The 22,863-nt window shown below is 52.0% G+C and overlaps 1 protein-coding gene across 3 annotated transcripts in view; it reads left to right on the top strand.

Moving 5' to 3' along the window:
- The window catches only part of Phf2 (PHD finger protein 2), a 94,963-nt gene that overhangs the window by 36,248 nt on the left and 35,852 nt on the right, over positions 1–22,863 (top strand). For all 3 annotated transcript variants that reach the window (XM_047526534.1, XM_047526535.1, XM_047526533.1), the window contains exons 2-3: positions 14,977–15,062; positions 18,939–19,053. In XM_047526534.1, the coding sequence (XP_047382490.1) occupies positions 14,977–15,062; positions 18,939–19,053 (201 nt within the window). The remainder of the gene's footprint in view (positions 1–14,976; positions 15,063–18,938; positions 19,054–22,863) is intronic.

Below are 22,863 nucleotides of genomic sequence, written 5' to 3' on the forward strand. Positions count from 1 at the left end.
CTAGACTTTAGGGACAGGCTCTGACCCACAGGACCTGGGGGCAGGGTTGGAAGTCAGGCTCCAGATTTTCTAAACCTTCCCAGACATCTCTCTGACCTGGCGTGGAATGACTTCCGGGATGCACTGCTAAGTGCAAAGCCCCCGAAACGGTAATGGGTCCACCAGGATCACCCTCAAATCAGAGCCCCTTCTTCCCATCCTGACAGCAGAGGGATTGGGAGACGCACCTCAACCAAGAGACCCCAATCCTGTGCCCAGCCGGGCAGCCTGGCCTGAGCCTGTGACCTGCACATGCAGCACCAAGCAGCACCTGGTCCAGAAATGCACCGGGTGGCATGGTCATGTGGAAACACCGTGTATGTCCAGATGGTCGTCTCTGTACAAGACCACCAGCTCAGAGCCCTCAGAAGGCCACACCGTGAAGGACAAAACCCGTCCCGGTTTAAGGAGCTCAGACGCCTGGCGACTGGGTTCTGCATGTGATCCTAGAACTGATACTGGAGTACGTACACAGATACCTGTAATGACCGTTGTGGGGACCCTGGCAAATCTGAGGAGGTACATGTCTAGATCGGAGAGCTTGTCTTGGAGGCGTCGCTTTGTCAGACAGTGGTATTGTGGTTGTGGTGGACAGTGACTTTGTTCTTAGGAAGCTGCCAACTGGTCGATTAGGGGGATGGTCCCCTAATCAGTTAAGGACCCAGCACCTTGGGACAAGTTTGAGGCCAGCCTCAGTCCTGTTTCAAAATTAAAAAAGGACTGGATGCAGCTCAGTGGTAGAAGTGCCCCTGGGTTTAGTCCCTAGTTTGGATAAACAAACAAACGAACGAACAAACAGAAACAAACACCAAAAACAAAATAAAGCAAAAACAAAATCAGAGAAAAAGCAAATAAAGCTCAATGTTAGCATCTGAGGGAAATGATGAGTATTCCTCATACTAATCTTTCTACATTTCTGTAGGTTTTAAAATTTCAAAATTAGAGGAGGATGGAGGAGTCCTCCCACTGACTAAGAGGAGGATGGAGGAGTCCTCCCAGAGGCCACTAACTAAGAGGAGGATGGAAGAGTCCTCCAGAGGCCACTGACTAAGAAGAGGATGGAGGAGTCCTCCCAGAGGCCACTAAGAGGAGGATGGAGGAGTCCTCCCACTGACTAAGAGGAGGATGGAGAGTCCTCCCGGAGGCCCCTGACATGGAGAACTGACTCCCGTCTATCCATGGCCGCTTCCTCCCCCTCACACCTCACAGTGCCAGATCAGGACGCAGCTCCTGCCTGTCCCCATGTGGCTTCTGCTTGCCCACACCCAAGGGAAAGTCTTGGGGGAGTTTGGGGTTCCATCCCTGCTCTGCTGCCAACCTTGTGCTCCCCACCTTCCACACAAGGGGAACTGTCCTGGGCTGTCAGGAGGACTGGGGAATGGCAGAGGTGTGACTCCTTGCCCGCGTCTGACCTGAGAGAATGGGGTGCATTGTCCACCGCACACCCAAGGCCCGTCCACGCAGGTCTCACTCTCTTGCAGATGCCACCCAGTGGCTGCCAGGTGGGCCTGATACTGCAGTGTCTAGTGGCTCCAGGTCCTTTTCTCGTGATTTAATCCTTACAACCTCTTTGGAGTAGGTGGTGCTGGGACCCTTTTCCAGGTGAAGGAACTGAGTCCCTTGCCCCAGGGCTGCCAGCAGAAGAGGCACGGGTCAGGTTGTGCCCTCCAATGCCAGGTCATGTCCACTGAGGAGAGGACATTGACTCACGAGGTCGTCTCCCAGCATGCGTACCCACTACCTCAGAAGAGAAGGACATGCCTACGGGGGCGCGTCTCTGGATGTTTGCTTCTGTGGTGTGTGGACCCAGTGCCACTCAGCGTGGAAAACGTGCCCTGCTTGTGGATTGTGAGAAACTGAAGATGCACAGGCTCTTGGGGCGTGGCTTCTTCACCCTTCCACAGGGCTGGTCTCCCACCTTCCCTGCCTGTGGCTTCTGTTTCCATCCTGTGCTAAAGAGAAGCTCAGAAAAGTGCACGCAAAGTCAGCATGGCCAGGAAGAAGCAGCTTTGGGCAAGGCCCCGCTCCTCAGGTGTTGCCCCACCCCGCATCTTCTCCTAGGAGTCAGAAAGCGACTGGGCTGGGGTCCGTGCAGCTCAGGGCTCTAGGAGAGGGCCCGTGGCACAGCTGGTAACAGGGAAGAGGTCTCGGCCTTCTTCCCACACAGATTCTGTTTCCCCGCTGGAGTTTTGCTCTTTTTCAGCCACTCCTTACCAGAAATGAAAGTTTTTTCCATGATCTGTTAGCCTAGCAGGGCAAGATGATGGCAGTGGTGACACTGGTGATGGTGATGGTTCTAATGGTGATGGCTATGACAGTGGTGATGGTGGAGATGATCCTGATGGTCGTGGTGATGATGGCGGCGGTGGTGATGATGATGGCATGCTTATATGGATGCCAATGGTGATGATACTGATGGTGGTGATGGTGATGATGGTGGTGATGGTGGTGATGGTGGTGATGGTGATGATGGTGGTGATGGTGATCCCGATGGTGATGATGGTGTTGATGGTGATGGTGATGATGATGATGGTGATGATGGTGATGGTAATGATGGTGATGATGGTGGTGATGGTGATGTTGATCCTGATGGTGATGGTGATGGTGATGATGGTGGTGATGGTGATCCTGATGGTGGTGGTGATGATGGTGATGGTGGTGATGGTGGTGATGGTGATCCCGATGGTGATGGTGATGGTGATGGTGATGGTAATGATGGTGGTGATGGTGATCCTGATGGTGGTGGTGATGATGGTGATGGTGGTGATGGTGGTGATTGTGATCCTGATGGTGATGATGATGGTGATGATGGTGGTGATGGTGATCCCGATGGTGATGGTGATGATGGTGATGGTGATGATGGTGATCCTGATGGTGGTGGTGATGGTGATGATGGTGATGGTGGTGATGGTGGTGGTGATGATGGTGATGGTAATGATGGTGGTGATGGTGATGATGGTGATGGTGGTGATGGTGGTGATGGTGATCCTGATGGTGATGGTGATGATGGTGGTGATGGTGATGGTGATGATGGTGGTGATGGTGATCCCGATGGTGATGGTGATCCCGATGGTGATGGTGATGGTGATGATGGTGATGGTGGTGATGGTGGTGATGGTGATGATGGTGGTGATGGTGGTGATGGTGATGGTGGTGATGGTGATGACTGTGGGGAGCAGTAACCTGTCTTTACAGGCACCTGCTGTGTGCTAGGCACTGTGGTTGGTGTGGTGTGTACAACCCCTCCTATAATTCTCTCATCAACTCTGTCAGATCTGATGGTCCACTCTTTGTGGTGAAGGAATCTGAGACTCACTGAGCCTGAATACCTCTGGTGGTCATCCTGTTGGTGGTGGCAATCACAGCCCAGGGTTTCTACGTGCTCTGGATGTCACTGGACCTGGGAAATACTCCAGGGGCTGTGCTGGGGGCCAGACCAGTGGACCTCCTGACATCCTTTGTAGCCCCTTCACGCCTCCCTCTGCCTCATCACCACCAGGCTCCTTTGGACCCCCAGGACATCTCGAACAGCAGGAACCTGTCTACCACAATTTGTCCTGAGACAGGGGTCCCCAGACTCCCTCCAGGGTGGATGGCTCAGGAGGCCTTCTCTGAGGGGCACCAGGGCACGGGAAGGAGGGAGGGGATGACTAGGAAGATGGCTGGCCTTAAAGCAGGTTTTGTGTTGCTAGATATAAAAGCTCCTTTTTGGCAATTTAGGAAAGTGGAGGGGGTTGTGTGTCATAGAAGTTAAACTTCTAAACTCACACACTTATGAGACCCATAGTTTTATTTATTTTTGACAGTGCTGGGTATCAAAGCCAGGGACTTGTGCATGCTAGGCAAGCTCTCTGCTGTTGAGCTATACCTCTAGCCCAAGATCTGTTTTCTGTCTGTCTGTATGTATACATGCATGTATGTATGTATGTCCGGGGATTGAACCCAGGGCCATTCAACCACTGAACCACATCCCCAGCCCTTTTTAATATTTTATTTAGAAACAGGGTCTTGCTAGGTTGCTTAGGTCCTCATTAAGTTGCTGAGGCTGGCTTTAAACTCATGATCCTCCTGCCTCAGCCTCCTGAGTCACAGGGATTACAGGCATGTGCCCCCACACCTGGCAAGATCTGTTTTTAAATACTCTGTGTACGAGCACAGCATGACCTGGTTACCTGGCTGTTGCTGGCTTGAGATTTACATTGTTCCTAACTTTCATTATTTAAATAACCATGAATCAGTGTGTGCATGGCTACATTCGGCCTAAGGTTTGTTGTTGTGGAATTACTGAACTGAAAGACACCACCAGTCTTTTACAGCTCTTGCCTCGTGTGGCCGGAGTTTAGGAGGCTCCTTCCCAACTTAGTACCTGACGAGGAGGCCCAGGGCACTGCCCTCCATTCCCACCTGCGTCACGAGTTGGTTTGTGGAAAGAACTTTGCCCGAGGACCATTCCTAGGAATGATCGCTGCCTTCATGCACACCTGCCACCAAGCTCCTTCCACGGTGTGTGTGAGTCCTACTCCCGACGCCACGGAAGGGCCAAAGGTCAGGGGAGGGCTCTGCCTCTCCTCTCCTGGGATTCCTTCTTTTATCTGAGAGTCAACTTATAATTAAAAAAACTATCAAAACGAGGTTGCGCGAACTGTGGTTCAGGGTAAACCAAGGCACTTAATAGCAGTGAAAAGACTCTGGCTGCCGCCGCTTGTCCCTGTCAACTGATCCCATGCCTGATCTTAAGGCGTTAAGGAGTGTGACGTGGTGAGGGCGCCCCGGCTGCGGGCCAGGGTCGGGCTCCGCCTTCCCTCCCTGGGCTCCTGGGCGGGACCCTTGAGCTCTGCTTGGAAGCAGCCCAAGACCATGTGAAGCCCTCAGGCGTCTGCGCTCTCTCGTCAGCAGCTGGCCATGGCCTGTGGGCAGGCTGTCACTGCTCAGAGCTGTTCCCCGTCACACCCGAGGCTGAGTCCCTGTCCCTGTGAGAAAGCCGCTGCACCGTCTGCAGAGTAGGGATACCTGCACAAAAGTCACCTCCTCTCTGGGGCCTCCCTGCCGGTCCCACGAGAGGGTCTCAGAGCCGCGCCGAGCCGTAGTCAGGTGTTTATACGAGGAACTGAGTGTCTCCTGGGAGCAGACGAGCTTTGTGAGAGATCTGCGTTTGGAGATTCTCTTATCTCTCGTTACTGGGCTTCTGGCCCTAAATGAGCCTTAGCCTTCTTTGGAGTTGACTCAGTTTGTGGTGCTGGGGTCACAGATGGCTCAAGTGAGACAGGCCGGCCTCCCCTAGGGGTGCAACTGAGACAAGGCACCTGCACCCGTGTCGGTAGAGCGTGGCTCCCTCCCCCGTCCTCTCCGCAGGGGCCTCCCAGGGCCGAGGTGAGGTGTGGACTGACCACACCGAAACGGACACACATGCACACACAGACCTGGACACACGTGCATGCACACACAAGCCAGCACATCTGCCCGCGTGCATGGGCGCACGCACACAGAGACACAAAGCACACACAAGGCACTCGCAGAGCGCACGGATGTACACGGATTCTCACACAAACGCCATATCCTCATTTTGTTTTGAGTTTTCCATCGACAGGAATCCTGCTGCGTTTTCTCCTGTAACGTGGATTTTTGCACTTACTGTATTGTGGATCTCTCGTCAGTATGTAAAAATGGACTCCATTCTTTTTATTGTAAGTTAGTTTAGCAGCATCTCGGCCGTTTGCGTGTATGTGTGTCTGTATGTACTAACGTCTGTGTGTACAGGTGTGTGTCTGTGTGTGGGGCGTGTGTTAAGCCACGTCCTGGATTGCGTGCTCAGGTGCCTATTAGCGTCCCTGTGGGTCTCAGAGTCCTTCCGTGGCGGCACATTGGGAGCTGCCTCTCCTGTCGTTCCCTTGGTACTTTGTTGGGACCTGCCTGTGCCCACAGTGAACTATCGGGGGCTTCTCCTTGCTCAGGGCCTCGGTAGACCCTCCCCACGTCTCATTGACTGCACGGTGCTTTGTTTTTTCTTTACAGCTCTGAGGCCTGAATCTGTGTTTGGTCCTTGTCCCATGTCCCTCAGCTGTCATGGGCGTGGAGACCCCTGCCTAGCCGTGTCCCAGCCTCTGGGAACCCCACATCTGAGACCCTGGCTCTGGGCCTGTGAGCTGGTGCAAACCTCACCCTTCCACCAGTGCCTCTGTCCTGGGGAGAAGCTGCTCAGTGCTCCCTGGGCCGGGAAGGAAGCCTCCATGGTCTGAGCCGGTGCCTGGGGTTGCTGACTCTCTGGGACATCCCACAGGATGGAGTTGTGGAGGTGGCAGTGGACGGAGCGGGAGGGTCACGGCAGGTCCAGTTCGTAGGTGGCCCAGTGGCCTGTGCTCGGGCTCTCCCTGACCCAGGCCTGCTCTGCCTCTCTCTCCCAGGGCTGAGAAGGGAGAGCCAGCGGCCGTTGTCTGTGGTGGACGTTGCTCAGCTCGGGCTCCCACGGCGGCTGGCTGTTCTGGTGTGGAGCGTGTGTCCTGGGCGATGTTCGTGTTCTGCCTGCCCCTGAGGCCTCTGGCGCCCCTGGGTCCAGATGCCACCTCTCCCAGCTCCTGGACGTCTCCCCTCTTCCCTGGGTTCTGGAAAAGCAGGTGGCTCTCGGCAAGGCCTGAAGGGCCACCCCTGAGGCTCCCTGTCTCTGCTCTTTCCCAGGGAGGACAGCTTACCTGCCTTGGCTCGTCAGAGGGAGAGCAGGCGAGGCCCAAGGGCCCTGCTGCAGGGCACAGGTGACTGGGGGCCTGGTGCACTGAACCGTCGCCTCCTGTGAGGTCCTCCTGGGGGCTCATTCTTTACTGAGCCAGTGTTTCCCCCCGGGGGAGTGGCATTAAAATCAGATAAATCTGACTGTTGAAACATTAGGTGGCCTACAAAGGGTGTCCTTCGGAGGGCACGGGAGGCGAGGGCCACTGAGGAGTGGGCGCTCGGGAGTTTCATGGAATCGTCACACAGGTTGGTCATCCATGTGTCCACTCTGCCTTTGTGAGGGCGGGCAGGGTTGGACTTGTGTGTGAGAATTGAATGCTTCTTTTCTGACTTCAAAATAGCGGCTCCATCCCACTAGGGACCACAGAGCAGTACCACTCAGCCACGTTTCCTGTTACTCAGTGAATGGTATTGGAAACTCACCAGGGATGCAGGGGCCATGGAGCCATGAAGCTGCCAAGCCCCATGCAGAATGTCGGTGTCCTTTGCTCCTGGCTTAAGAAAACTGTTTCCCACTCTGCTGGGGCTGTTGTTCTTAATCATTTCTCAGGGGATCTTGGAAAGCTTTGACTTTGGGACAATACAATAAAGTGACCAGCGTCAGCAAATAGCCTACCTAAGAGGATAGTGGGGACCATGGTGGGATCTGGGTCCTTGCGTGACCCTCTGTTCCTCAGCCTAGTTTGGGAAGCTTGGGTTTTACCCGCAGGTGGCTGTTGTCGGGGTTAGTGGCCTGGGCAGTAGGACCTGGAGTAGTGATCCAGGGTTAGGGTTCCCTTAGTGGTCTGCTCCTTCAGTGTGGTAGGAGAGCAGGAGGCCCCTGTGGTCACACCTGGGCCAGCCTGCAGGTACCATGCCTACCTCTGGCCCCCGCCCTGGCTGGCTCAGGTTGAGGGGGCACCAAGCCCTCAGTCCTGTGAGCTTATTTGGAGCAGAAGCAGAGACCCTCCTGCTGCCTCCACCTCTCCCTCTCTCTCTATTGGAGCTTTATGGTTATACGCAGCAGTTGGTTCATCCACACAGACTCGTGCCTGCTCACCCCCTCTCTTTCCCCCGTCGTTCATTCCCGGGAGCTCAAGGTGGCTGTTCTGGCTGAGGTGCGGCTGCCTTGTCACTATGCCATCAGTTCATTTCCTGGCTGCGTGGGGCGGTGGGTGGTGCTGGAAGGAGCGGGCCTGGGTGCCCCGTGGTGCAGGTGGATCCTCCCGTGGGTCCTTCCGTGACTGGTGCTCAGCCACAGTGCAGAGCGCAGGGATGCTGCTGAGAGGGCCTGGAGTGTGTGGCCCTGTGAGCCACCACCCACCTGCCCTCTGTGCCCGAGGTACACAGAACATGGTTGTGCCCTGACCTCCGGGGGGACGGTGCGCCCAGTTCCAGTGCCAGCTGTCACCTGGTTGTGCCCTTGGGCCTTGGGAGGTGGGCTCATGCTGTCTGCTGTCTCAGAGTCACAGGGATCTGCTGGAAGAGCCAGGACAGGCATGGTGGCAGCCAGGGCCGTGGAGTCCAGTGCTTTGGTGGGGAGGTGCGTCTGAAGAGCATGCTGGTTTCCATCCTTGTGGGGTGGCCTCACGCCCAGATTCCCGTGTGGCTTTTAGACAGGGCAGTCCCCTCCTCGCCTCTGGAGGCCACGTGGAAAGCCCCTCCGCTGCTTCCGTGGTGCAGCTGCCCTGGGCTGTTGCAGACATGTTGCTTGCTGGGGACGTGCCTGGTATCTGGGGCATTTGGGGGCTTTCCACAGACCAAGGTGGTCCCAGCTCTGGGGCCAGCAGGAGGCAGACGGCTCCTCTACCAGCTGACTTATTCACTGTGAATAATGGCGATAATGACAAAGGTGCTGCTCTGTGCCTCCTTTGGATGTGGCCGAGGCTCAGGGTCCTCGTGAGGGTGAGGTGTGCCCACGCCCTGGGCGGTCAGGCTGCACTCGCGCCTCCCCGGGCTCCACCTGCTGGCCGCACCTCTGTCGCCGCCCCAAGGTCTCCTCAGGGGCTGTGGCTGCAGCCTTGCTCCTGCCGGCACGTCCCCTCCCGGGCTCCTGGGGGAGCTGCTGACGTCGCGCTGACGGTAAACGTTGTCCACGGCGCGAGTCAGCTTCGTCTTGACGGCCTGGAGCCTTGTTTGAATCCGGCCGGTCTCTCTTTGCTTCCTCCCCGGTCTCTGCTTCCTGTGCGCGAGGACTGTCCCTGGCGCTCTGCTCTGGCTGGTGTGGCCCTTCGTGCCTGACTTTTTAGACGACCTGGACTTCACTTCCGTTTCTGGTTCGAGGTGGAGGCAGCTTTGTATTTTCAAAACCCTTCCCGAGAGTCTCTTTCTGGGCTTCGGGCTCTGTTGCCAGACTCGCGACCGCGACAGCTCTGGCAGAGCCACCTGCCGAGGGACGAGGCCCTGGCGCCTGGGAGGGTTGCCTTGGTTCGTTGGGCAGTAGCAGTGACCACTCCATCGATGGAGTGCTCTCCCTGGGTCGGGCCCACCTGTCCGGTTGCCTCCTTGATCTGCACCTGCGAATGCCCCAAGGGCAAGGGCGACGCTGACCCAGGAGCAGAAGACTGGGCAGGCGTTTACCCGCTTGTGCCCAGTTTCCCGAATAAACTGGGCTCATGGAGTAAATAATGCCCTCGCTGCAGTGTTGGCCACGGTGGCAGAGTTCTCGGCCTGCGCCCGTCCAAGTCGGCGAGGACGGGGCAGGAGATGGTGAAGAAGGTGAGGCAGGTGGTGGTGGTGGAGATGCTGAAGGTGGTGACGATGGCACTGGTGGGGATGGTGATGAAGGTGACAGTCATGATGGAGATCATCTCGGTGGTGACGTTATCACTCTCTCAGGGTCGGGTCTTTTTTCTCTCTCTCTTTTCTTGAGCTAAAATTCACATAACTTAAAATTAACCTTTTGAAAGTGAGCACTTAGTCGGTAGCACTTAGTCCATCCTCAATGCCCGTATCTAGTTGCAGAACAATCCCCAGGGAAACGCCATCGCCCGTAAGCAGCAGCCTCCCATCCCCCTCGATGCGCCCCCGACCTGTGGCACCGCTCCTGCGCCTCTCTAGACAGACCTGGTATGGACATTCCTCATCAGCGGAATCACACAGTGTCAGCACTTGTGTGTGTGGCATTTTCCACTGATGTAGTTTTGAGATTCGTCCACATCGTAGGATGTACTCGAACGTTATTCCTTTTCAAGGCTGCATGATATTCCACTGTATGTGGGAACACACATTGTTTGTCCATTCATTTGTCATTGGTTGTTTGGATTGTTTCCACTTTTGGTTATTGTGAATACCCTATTATTTGTGTATGAAGATTTTTTGAAGCCTATGCTCAGTTCTTTGGGGGATATACCTATGAGTGGAATTGCAGGGACATGTTGTAGTTTTATGTGTATTTTCTGAGGAAACATCAAAGTTTTTTCCTGTGGTACCTGTGCCATTTTACATTCCTTGCACTGAGGAATTGTAAGGGGGTTACAGTTTTCCCACATCCTTGTAAATACTTTCCTTAAAAAAAAAAACTATAAAAGCAAATTTATAGCATGCTAGTGGGTATGAAGTGATATGTCATTCTCTAATAACAAAGAACAGTGAACATTGTTTTGTGTGCTTGTTAGCCATTTACAGATCTTTGGGAAAGTGTCTGTTGGAGTCATTTGTCCATTTTTAAGTTGGATTATTTGTCCTTTTATTGTTGAACTATAAGTGTTCTTTATGTGGACGCTTGGGCCACATCTGGTATATGATTGGCAAACATTTCCTTTCATTCTCTCAGGTGCTTTTTCATTTTTTCATTCTGTTCTGTTGTCTCCTCCTCCTTCTCCTTCTTTTTTTTTTTTTTGGTACTGGGAATTGAATGCAAGGGTACTCTACCATTGAGCTATGTCCCCAGTCCTTTTTGGTTTTTATTTTGAGACAGGTTCTTGCTAAGTTGCTGAGGCTGTCCTCCAACTTGTGATCCTCCTTCCTCAGCCTCCCAAGTCACGGAGATTACAGGCCTGAGCCACTCTCACAGCGTTCTTTGATGCATACCAAACATTTAATTTCCATGAGGTCCGGTTTATCTGTTTTTTCTTTTGTTGCTCACTTTTTGGCATCATAGCTAGGAACCCATTGCCAAATCCAAAGACACAAAGATTTAGTCCATTTTTCTTCCAAGAGTTTTACAGTTTTACCTCTTATCTGAGCCTGTTGATTTGCTTTCAGTTAATTTTTGTATCGTGTGAGGTCGGTGTCCACGTTCATTCATTTGATGAGGCTCTTGTTTGTTGAAGAGATTATCCTTGCTCCCCTTGAATGGTCTTCAACCCTTGTCAAAAATGACTTTGTATTAAGTTTTGAAATTGGGAAGTATAAGTCCTCTTTATTTTTCTTTTTGAGGATTGTTCTGGCTATTTGGGGTTCTTTACCATTCCATGTAAGTTTAAGGATAACGATCTTCCATTTTTGAGAACAAAGGTGTTGGGATTTTGTAGGAATGACATTGACTTTCTAGATTGCTTAGGTATTATCACTAGCTTAACATTATTAAGTCTTCCAATCTGTGAACATGGGATGCATTTTCATTTATTTCTGCCTTTTAATATTTCAGTGTTATACAACCTTGCATAACTCAGGTTAAGTTTATTTCTGAACAATTTATTTTATTTTTTCCAGTAGTGGGATTTGAACCCAGGGCCTCATGCGTGTTAGGCAAGTGCTCTACCACTCCACTATAACCCTAGCCCTTTCTATTTTTATTTTGAGACAGGGTCTTGTTAAGTTGCTGAGGCTGACCTTGAACTTTGATCCTCCTACCTCGGCCTCCCAAGTAGCTCGGGATTACAGGCATGCACCACTACCCCTGGTTCTAAATATTTTTATCTTTCGGTGCTCTTGTAATTGTTCTCTCAGATTTTATTTTCAGATTATTCATTGCTAGCTTATAGAAATACAGCTAGTTTTTGTGTGTTGATCTTCTAGGACTTCTGAATGTATTCGCTCCAGCAGGTTTTTTGGGTATGTGGAATCTTTAGGAATTTCTATAGGATTATGTCATGCAGATGAAGATCATTTTACGTCTTCCTTTCCAATCTGGATGCTTTTAATTTCATTTTCTTTCCCTGACCAGGACTTCCCGCACTGCGTTCAGTAGACGTGGCGTAGCAGCCATCTGTCTCGCTCCTAGTCTTCTGGGGGACAGTTTCGGCCTCTCATCACCGTGCACAGTGTCACCATCGTGTAGAACGTTAGCCATGGGTTTCTCACGTCTGGCCTTCATCATCTGAGGGAGTTCCCTTCTATTTGGAGTTTGTGGAGTTGTTTTTTGTAATCATGAAGGTGTTGATTTTGTTAAATGTCTTTCTCTCCAGCCACGGAGAGACCCAGCGGCGTGCGGTTTTCTTCATATGCTGCGTCTTGGGAGGGAAGGGGACCAGGGGGAGAGGCGGGCATGCCGCCCAGGAGAGCGGGCCTGCTGCCCCAGCCTCCAGGGCAGGGCTGCAGGACACTTGCTCCTCGCAGTCAGCTGCGGTGCCCCAGGGGTGGAAGCGCTGGTTTCGTTCCCAAGTCCAAGGACCCTGGCATCTCTGTGATAAATCTCGCTTGGTCGCGGTGTCCAGACCCAGCAGGGTGCCGCCGGATTTTATTCGCTGGTGTTTTGTAGAGGATTTTATGCCAGTTCCTGAGGGCTGTCGGTCTGTCGTTTCTGTGCAGGGTTCGCCTGACTTTAGAGTCAGGAGGATGCTGAATTTATAAAATGAATTAGGAAATACGCCCTCCTCTTCTAATTTCTCTAGTTTGAGAGCATCGGTGCTGTTGAGTTTGTCGTTGTGGCGCTGGGGATGGAACCCAGGGCCTCATGCCCGCCAGGCAGGCACTGTACCGCTGAGCTACCTCTCCAGCCTGGGATTGGCATTATGTGTTTTCAGGTGTTTGATGGAGTTCGCTAGTGGTGGTTTTGGAGGTTTGTTTTTAGGAAGGTTTTCAATGACTGATTCAGTCTCTTTATTTGCTATGGAATTGTGTAAGATTTCTATTTTTTTTTCTTTTGAGTTACTTTTGAGAGTTTGTGTGTTCCTAGGAATTTGTCCGTTTCATCTAGGTTGCCTAATTTGTTGGCCTATACTTTTTCGTAGTGTTCTTTTACAATCCTTTTTTGTTTCCTTAGGGTCAGTAGTGCTTTCTGTAATTTGTGGTTTTAGTAATTTGAGTCTTCTCCCCTTTTTTTCGTTCAGTCTAACTAGACTTGTCAGAGAACCAACTTTTGGTTTGGTGGAGTCTCTCCAATGTTGCTGGGCTGATTTACATATATTTTACGTTCCCCTCCCAACACTCATATTGGAGGGCCCCTCATTTAGATGAGAGAACAAGCTCAAAGGATTTAAGATGTCAGGAAAAGTGTCCAACGGTTCAGACAGAGAAGAGCACAGGTTCCCCTGGAGGTGAGTCCAGCTGCCCTGCGCGTCCCTCTCCAGGAACCCGTCGACCCTGTGACTCTGGTCCAAGGTGGCCTTGGCAGCCCTTCCTGGCTTTGCCAGGGTGACTGAGTGGCCTGGAGGGCTGGGCTGGGGAGTGCGGCCTGTGTCCTCAGCAGGCGTGGGAGAGGCCAGGTGCGAGGCCGGGTCCAACATCTGCACTGAAATATGCTGCTTTCAAAATGGCTCAGGTTTGGGCAGACTGAGAGGGAAGCCATCACCCTCTCCCAGCCCGAGCCCGTCAGCGCCCAGGGGTCTGGTCTCCTCTGCACGCTGTTCCTCTCTGTGTCCAATGATCATAACCAGCTGGTAACTCACCTGTTCTCCCATGGTCTTGTCATTCCATTAGGGGGAGGGACACTAGATGGTATAGTTTGTCCCCAAAGAAAACATGTAGGCTGTTTCCAGTCCTTTTCTGACACGTAATGCTGGACAGACATTGTGGTACCTGCAATGCTTCTCCTACGGATTTTCTCAGTGTGTCTCTTGGGGTGGATGCCCTGCCCAGGGGCTGTGCTGTGGGGACCTGGGGCTCCTGCCCCGCTTCGGCAGTGTGCCCTGCCCACAGGAGTCATTCTGTCCCTGTTTCCTAGTCTCATCGCCTTTACATTTTAGTGTTTTTTAAAAAATCTACTAATTTTTTAATAGCTACGAATCTATATCAGCACCATTGAGCCCCCAAATAAAGAAATGAAACAAAAGAAAAAATTTAAAAGGTTATTCTAAATATGACTGAAAGTGGTTTAGGAAACCTGATTTTAATGGTTTGGGAGTGCCTGCCTCAGTCAAAGCCATCTGCTTGGGGTACGTTGGTGGCTTCCAGATAGGTTGTTCCTCTGAACGCCTGCTACACAGAAACCCCGGCTCTGCCTTGGGGGAAAGGCGTTTTATACAATTCCGGCTGGTTTTCTTCACCCCTTGGTTCCCTAGAAGGACACACCGAAGCATCTTCCCAGTCTGCCGAGGGCTTTTCCTTGTGGGGGTAACCCTCCCACATCCCGCCCTTTATCAGCTGGATTCTCATGTATTGCCTGCTGCAGATGCATGGCACTTTTCTGTCACTTTGAGCCAAAAAAGTAGAAGACATCAGAATGGAACCACGCGTTTCCATCTTGCTGGGTCTGATACTCTAGAAGCTTTTGATGTTTCGGGTCGTGTCCTTTGATGCTCACTGTCCTCATCCCCTATGGCTTCAGCCGGTGACCAGGCCAGTGTCTGCCTCGCAGGCAGCGCCCCCCTGGGCTGAGTGTCTGAGCAGGTTTGCAGGGCTCTGGAGGAACTCCAGGGAGGGAGGAGAGGTCACGGTTCCGGTGACCCAGGCGTCACCCCGAGCCCTCTGGGGTTCAACTGGGCAGTGGCCATGGAGTGACCTGCATGGGCTGCTGTGTGTATGTTCTGTCCCCACAGGCTGCCCCAGGGGAAGGCCTGGGGGTGACCTGGCTCTGAGATCCCCCTTCATCTTCTCTGAACCCTGGGTGACAGGCTGGTGGTGGCCTCGTTGAGGCAGGCCTGCTGGTTGTGCGGTCCATTCAGTGGGTCCACCTGGTGGTGGTCATGGCCGACACTGCGTCTGGGTCGGGGCTGCAGACCCACATCTAGGAGGGCAGCTCTGCAGCCGCCCCCAGCTCCCTCCCCAAGGACCACTGTCCCTGCACAACCCTGCTCTATCTGGCTTCAGTCCCCAGATGGTGAGCAGGGACCCTACCTCAGACTCGGTGGATGAAAGTCCGGGGCGGGGCCCTTGGATGTGGGGGTAATGACCTGTTTCCCCCTGTTTCAGCTGCGTTGGGGTGGAAGAGGAGGAGGCGCCAGACATCGACATTTACCATTGCCCGAACTGCGAGAAAACCCACGGGAAGTCCACCCGTAAGTACCTGGGAGGATCCTCTCGCCGTCTGGCATGGCGTCTACTCGTCTTGGCTGCGTGGAGGCCAGGGTTTCAGCCCTGGGACCCTGGGGCTGAAACGCCCTGGGTAGCACCAGATGGCTGTGTCGTAGCCTCAGGACTCGAATGCCAGGGAAACCCCTCCAGCCTAGCTTGCTGTCCCTTAGGCCTCACCGGCCCCTGCTGATTGGCTCCTGCCCTCAAGGCAGCTGTGAAGACCCCCACTAGATTCAAGACCCAGACAGGGGCCACATGATCGGCACCTGCAGTGGCCACACCAGCCTGAGTCTGGGGTGCAGACTTGGGAATTCAGGTGAATGATGATGAAGGATGTGTCTGGGACCCCCGGCTCAGCCAGCCCTGCTCTGCTGTCCACTGCCCACAGTGGGTGCTGGTCCTCTTTGTGAGTGTTTGTGGGTGGGCTTTGCGTGCTCCTCCAGCAACAGCACCCCTTCCTTTCCAGGGAATCTCAGAGGGCCCTGTCTTTTGCAGAGCCTGCTGTCTGTGTGTCCGAGGCTTTCCCGCCCCTCCCCCTTCCTCTGGTCCCTCTCACATGCAGGGGTTCCTGGGGGGCTCCCAAGCACAGGCTCAGCTCACATTTTGCAGGTTCATCCATGTAGGTTTTGAGCTCCAAGGCCAAGCCTGGGTTGCAGGTGGGAATCAGAGCCATGTTCTGCAAGGACCTCAGGAGAGAAGCGGCCTGGGGACAGGACCAGGGTCACATGTGTGCAAGTGTGGCCTCTGGGCTCCTGCCTGGATTGGTACTCACAGAAACTGAGGCTGGATGTGACCTTGGCTGGCTGGCTCTGTTCCAGGCCCTGGGCTGGCTGAGCTGAGTGGGATGGGGCCCTGGGTAGGTTTGGGGTCTGGGTTGGATCCAGCTGCAACCTCTCAGCATCGCTCTCCTCAAGGTTTGTCCCTCCAGGTGCCTGGTTGCAAGCTGAGTGGCCAGACCCACGGGCTCCCGTGGGATGAGCCCTATAGACACAGCGGGAATGGAGGGAGGAGGCAGGCAGTGGGAGAAAGGCCCCAGCACTCGTGTTCTGGGGTCCAGCCTGACCTAAGAGGAGCTTTGGCGGCTGGCCTGGCCCTTGGTGAAGCTGGCGCTGGGTAGAGGGAGACCTCACTGCTCTCTCTTGGCCTCTCTAGGGCTTGGCCTGTGTGTTAGTCAGCTTTTTGCTTCTGTCACCAAACTACCTGAGATACACAATTTAAAGAGGAAAAGTTTATTATTTTGGCTCATAGTTTCCATCCATGGTTGGCTGGCTGCATTGCTCTGGGCCCGAGGTGAGGCAGAGCATCCTGGTGGAAGGACGTGACAGAGAGGCACTGCTCAGCTCTTGGCAGCCAGGAAGCAGAGGTAGTGGGGAGGGTAAGGGGCCAGGGACAAGATCTAGTCCCCACAAGCAAACCCCAGTGACCTGCTTCCTGCATGCATGCCCACCAGCTTACATCCCCTCCTCCCAGGAATCCATTCAGCTTTCAGTGGACTGATCTCCCTTGAGGTCACAGCCCCATGATCCAATCACTTCCCCCAAATCCCAGCTCTGGACATTGCTCCATTGGGGGACATTCCAGATCTAAACCATACGGCCTGTGTCCATTGCTCTGAAGGTGGGGGCTGCACTGGTTCCAGACTTTGTGTCTTGCTCCCCAGCACGTCCTCAGCACCTGTTAAATGCCACCAATTCGTGGGTGAGTGAGGATGAGAAGTCCGGGGTGCTTTCTGAACTCTCTAGGCTAAGTGTGTGTCTGGGGATGCTGCAGGACTCTTAAGCTGCCTTCCTCCCCCTTTCCTTTCCCTTGGCAGCTTTGGGACAAGCTATTACCCTTCATTCTGGCGACTGCTTCAAAGCAGAATTAGGGTAGGAAGAATTATTCCTGGGTCCCAGACACCCTGCTGAACCCCCCTGGAGAGCTCAGGGCCTCCTTGTCTTTGTAATAGGAACCAGGCCTTCTGCATGAACCCAGGGCTGCACCATGGGGCTTGGGAGGGGCCAGGGCAGAGCCAGGTTGGCATCAGGAGACCCCCAGAGGTACTTCCTTGGGGTGTAGGATCTACCTACGTACTCAGGGGCTGCTGGTGAGAGTACTTGGAGGGATGTTGGGTACTGCTCTGTGCACAGGTGTTACCTGAGAAGAGCTTCCAGACTTACAGGGAAAAAGACTTGGAAGCTGCTGGCCAGGGCTCCTACTTTGACAGTCAGCGCATGTTCCAAGGTGTCTTTGCTTGGAGACTCTTGTGAGTTTAGCTGGGGGAGGCTGGTGGTGGGGTGCATAGTTGAACAGGTTACCCACATTGATGAGCACACAGTGTTGATGTCTAGCACCCCTGGGTGTCCCATGAAACACCTTTTACTCAGTGGTGACAATCCATCTGCTGTGGGGTGCATGTATACCCACTCTGCCTGGGCCCCACCCCTGTGCCTAGGGAGAGTTTGAGCCACGGTTTGGCCATCAGCTAAGACCTCACATGCAAGTACCCCTTCCCATCTCCTGCAACCCAGCCCCTAGGGAGCAATGTATGCACGTGTGTGTTTGTGTGTGTGCAGATATGTGGGTGTGTGGGTGTGTATGTATATGTGTATGCTTGCATTTTTGTTTGTGTCTGTGTGTGTATGTGTGTGTGTGTGCACTACAGTGGCTGGTGTATTAGTCCATTAGAGCTGCTGTAACAAAATGCCAGAGACTGGGTGGCTTAAATAACAGAAAATTTATTTCCCATCACTCTGGAGACTGGGAAGTCCAAGATCAAGGCTCTGGCAGATTCGGTGTCTGGTGAGTGTCCTCCTGTTCCTGGTTCAGCCTGTGTTCTGTCTGGAGCCGTCTGGAGGCCCCAGGCCTGCCTCCTCCCTTCCTGCCCCTGCTGCTCCGGCCTGGGCTAGGGCTTGCAGTGGACATTGCAAGGACAAGAGGGAGCCATGCCTGTGGCCAGGCCACCAAACTTCACCCTCTCTTTATGGAGGCCACTGTGGTGGGGATTGTGGGGCCCTTCCTCGAGCTGCCCACTGTCCTGATGTATGCCTTGGACTGATTTTGGCCTGTGAACCAGGGCCCCACAGGTTTATCTGACCAACACAGTTTTGGTGTAGCAACCTCAGGGTTCCCAGACTGCATCTTGGCAAGATGTCCCATGTGACAAAGGCACAAGAGAAGCAGGGAAGTTCCGCAGTCACCGCAGCTCTGAATTGCAGCTTTGTGACAATATGGTTACTAAAATGGTCAAACTTACTTTCCCATCTCTGTTACCATCATGCCCTGCGGGGTTGGGGTGAGAGCCTGTTTGTCCCTGGACCATCCTCACCTGCTCAGAGGGATACCGAGGGCTCCAGTGCTGGGCTTTGGGGACACCTGCACCCCCACGCCCCAGGCCATCTTCAGGGATGTGTTACAGGGGAGGGATGCACGCTGCCTGGGAGGAGGAGAGATGAGGTTCACCTTGGTGGTGGCTCTCAGGGGACAAAGGTCCCAGCAGAGAGGTAATAGGGCCTTGGTATAGGGGGGGCAGGCAGAGGTGTCATCCAACTCTGGGATGGTGGTTCCTTGACTAGGGAGCTTGCAGGAGGTGTCCCAGCTTCTGGGTCAGAGTGATGGCTGGTGGCTACCTTGGGTGACACTGTAGTTGGTGACCCCTGAGGCTGGTGGGGGGGCAGACTCCGTGTGCCTGTGTGTGTTGGGGGTAAGGGCAAGGAGGGGCTGCGTGTGGGAGGAGGGGGTGTCTGAGGCCTGAGCTTTGCCGCGCTCACGGGCTCCCTAGCTTCTTCCCAGCCCTGGAATGCCTTGCGGGGTGTGAGGTCCCGGAGGCAGGTTGCACTTGGTGACATGTCCCCCTGTCCTGTCCCGCCTTCCTCCAACAGTGAAGAAGAAGCGGACTTGGCACAAACACGGCCCGGGGCAGACGCCTGACGTGAAGCCCGTGCAGAACGGCAGCCAGCTCTTCATCAAGGAGTTGCGGAGCCGGACCTTCCCCAGGTGGGGCCCAGGGAGGGTGGGGGGCTCCCCAGAGTCTGGTCCCTCCCTACCTCCTTGCCTCCTCCCTCCATCTGTCACCACCTGCAGCCAGTGTCCATGTGCTTAGTCCCTGTTGGTCCTTCTGACTCTTGCTGGGGCTCCCTCTTCCAGCAGAGTGGGGAGTGGTCATGATTGTCCTGGAGGTCACAGAGTCCCCACCTGCAGCCCCAAGGGTGGTGGCGAGGGGGACAAGCATGACCCTTATTCCTCTGGGCAGAAGGCACCCTTCCTGCCAAGCGCTCTATCTTCATGTCACTCCTGTGGGTCGCTTTCCCTCTTTGGTACGAGGGATTGAACCAGGGGGTGCTTTCCTACTGAGCTAGATTCCCAGCCCTTTTTATGTTTTGAGTCAGGGTCTCACTAAATTGCTTAGGCCTCAGCCTCCTGGTCACCGGGAGTACACGTGTGTGCCACTGCACCTGGCTCCTTGGGTTTCTTTAGCCCTCCTTGCTTCCCATGTGGCCAGGAGGCCAGTGCCTTGAGGCTGTGGCATGGAATGGTCCCTGGTGAGAAAGGGCATTTACAAGAGGCCCCTCGGAGCCACCATGGGTGTGAGTTGGTTTCTGTATGTCAGACAAAATCCTATTTTTTCTTCTTCATCTTGGAAGGATAATTTCACTGGACAAAGCGTTTTATGTTGTGGATTTTTCTTTTGACACTTTAAATATTTTCCCCCAACTCCTTTCTTGTTTGTGTGATTTATGATGAGAAATTCAATGTCACCTTATCCTTGCTCCTCTGTGTGTAAAGTGCTTTCCTCTTTGGGCTTCTTACTTTTATCTTTTCTTCCCTTTGTTTGGCCAGAGAGAGAATTCACAGACCATAATCCATCCATTTAAAGTGCACAGTTCTGTGGTTTGTGGTGTGTTCACGATATGTACATCTTCACTGGTTTTAGAATATTTAAATCACCCCAGAAAGAAATCCCACAGCGTTTATCTCTCACCCTTATCTTCTATCTCCCTGCCACACAGCCCTAAGCAACTACTAATCTACTTTCTTTTCTCTATATATTTGCTTCCTGTGGACATTTCATATCAACAGAACTGTACAATATACGACTGGCTTCTTGTGTTCTGCGTCCTGTCTTCAAGGTTCACCCAGGTTGTAGCATGGGTCAGTGCTTTCTTCCTTTGAATGGTTGGATAATGTTCCATCGGTGCCTAGACCACATTCTCCTTATCCATTCACCAGGTGATGGGCATTTGGGTTGTTTCTGCGTGTACACGTTTTTGTGTGGTCATGTTCTCATTTTTTAGGAGTGTAATTGCTAGGTTGTGTGGTTAACTCCATGTATAATTGTTTGAGCAATTGCCAGACCATTCCCCAGAGCTGCTGTAAAATTTTACATTCCTGCAAGCAGTATATGAGGCTTCTGACTTTTCTGCATCCTCACTAGGATTTGTTATTGTTTAACTTTTTGATTCTGACCTTCCTAGTGGATGTGATATGTTATGTCATTGCATTTCTCTAATGATGAAAGATGTGGAGCATCATTTTATGTGATTATGGAACTTTGTATGTCCTGGAGAAATGCCCAGTGAGATTCTTTGCCTGTTTTATTTTTTATTTTGTGGGGGCATTATAAAGGTTTCTTGTCATACATATGATTTGCAAATATTCTCCCTTATTCTGTGGGTTGTCTTTTGTTCTCTCTCAATAGTGTCCTTTGAAGCAGAGAAGTAATTTTGATGCAGTCCAGTTTATCTAAACTTTTTTGTTACCTGTGCATATCCAAATCCATGGTCATGGATTCATAACTAAGAATTTGGTCATGAGGATTTATCCTTGTGTTCTTCTAAAAGTTTTGTCGTTGTAGCATTTACAGTTTATTCTTTAATATATTTGAATTAATTTTTTATATATGGTGTGAGGCAAAGATCTAACTTTATTTTTTTGCAAGTGGTTATCCATTTGCCCCAGTATCTTTTGTTGAAAGGACTATTCTTTTACTATTAAGTGGTCTTGAACCTGTATCAAAATCAATTTGCCATAGACGTACATGTTTATTTCTAGATGCTAATTCGATTTCACTGGTCTGTTTGTCCTCGTGCCAATACCACACAGTCTTTTTTTTCTTCTTCTGATTATTATTTTATTGGCACATGCCATTGTGGCATTTTTGCACATACATAAAAACCTAATTTGTTCAATTTCGTCATACCTTGTACCCCCTTCCCTCTTCCCTCCCTCCACCCCCATATTGATTACTGAAGTCGTAGGAAGTTTTAAAATCAAGAAGTGTGAAGCAAAGTATGACTTTGCTTTTCTTGTTCATGATTATTTTGGTCATTCTGGGTCCTGTCCTTTGCATTTTACTAAGATCAACTTGTCAATTTCTACAAAGTAGCCACTGGGATTCTGAAAGGACTGCTTTTGATCTATAGATTACTTGCAGAGCTTTCCTGTCTTAACAGTGTTAAATCTGGGGCATGAACATGGGATGCTTTTCCCTTTGTTTGGATCTTTTAAGATTTCTTTCAACAATGATTGGTAATTTTCTAAGTTTTGGACTTCTTTGGTTAAGTTTGTTTGCGTTTTGTTCTTTTTCATGCTCTTGTAAATGGAATCATTTTATTTTCAGATTGTTCGTTGCTAGTCTACAGAAATATATTTGATCTTTGTGGATCTTGTATCCTCAACCTTGCAGACTAATCTGTTAGCTCTAATTTTTTTTTTTTTTAATGAATCCCTTAGGATTTTCTCTATAAAAGATCCTGGGATTTGAAAACAGAGATGGTTTTACTTCTTTCTTTTCTTTTTGATCTGGGTGACTTCTATTTCTTTTTGTTGCCTAACTGCTCTGGCTTTGGAACCTCCCTATGATGCTGAGTGGAAGGCGCAGGGCAGGGGTGATGGGGGCCCACCAGAGCTGTGAGCATGCCGCCTCAGTGGGCTCCAGTTCCCAGCTTGGGCCAGGGGCACCAAGGCAGCCTCCGCTTCCTGCAGTACTTACTTACCCAGAGCTTAGTCTTAGCAACAGGCCGCTGGGGCAGTCGGAAATCCTGCTCCTCCAGGAGGAAAGAAGCCCTGGAGCTGGGAGCAGGTGAGGTGGAGCCTGCATTCCTGGCTGAAGGAGTGCAGAGTGGGATCTCCATCTTGCTGGCAGTGGAAGGTGGAGGGAGGGAAAGGTTTTTATTGAAATGTCACAGCCTTTCTTAATGTCTTTTTACAGATTTTCTTCATTTGCAAATGAAGAGATTTTGAATAATTGTTTTGTAAATCATTTCCCCCAGCTCCCCTATCATGCTAGGAATTGACCTCTCTCCTCTGGTTTCTTTCAGAACATTACATTTGTCTTTGGTTTTTCTGCAGTTGGAATATGATATGCCTTGGTGCAGATGTCGGCTGAGCCCTCTGGATATGCGTGTCATGTCTGCGATGTAGTAATATTCCCAGCCGTTGCTACTTTAAATACTTTTTCTGCTTCTTTATCTCTTTTCCTTCTGATATTCCCATTGTGCATATGCTATGCTTTTTGTAATTACCCTGCATTTCTTAGATACGCTCTTCTCACCCCCACACACCCCCTTCCTTTCCTGTTTTCTCTTTGGTTTTCAGGTGGTGAGTTTTTATTGACCTCACTTCAAGTCCATCCACCTTTCCCCTGCGGCTCTGAGCTATTCAGGAGCCCACCCAGACAGCTCTGTGCCTGTTACCTTGCTTTCCTCCCCACCCTCTCTATTTTGTAGCAGTTGCTTCTGGTTCTTTCTTATTTCCCTCTTTCTGCGTATATTATCCTTGTATGCTTACATGTTGTCCCTTCTATTA

Source organism: Sciurus carolinensis, chromosome 15 (genome assembly GCF_902686445.1).
Source record: "Sciurus carolinensis chromosome 15, mSciCar1.2, whole genome shotgun sequence".
Lineage (NCBI taxonomy): Eukaryota > Metazoa > Chordata > Mammalia > Rodentia > Sciuridae > Sciurus > Sciurus carolinensis.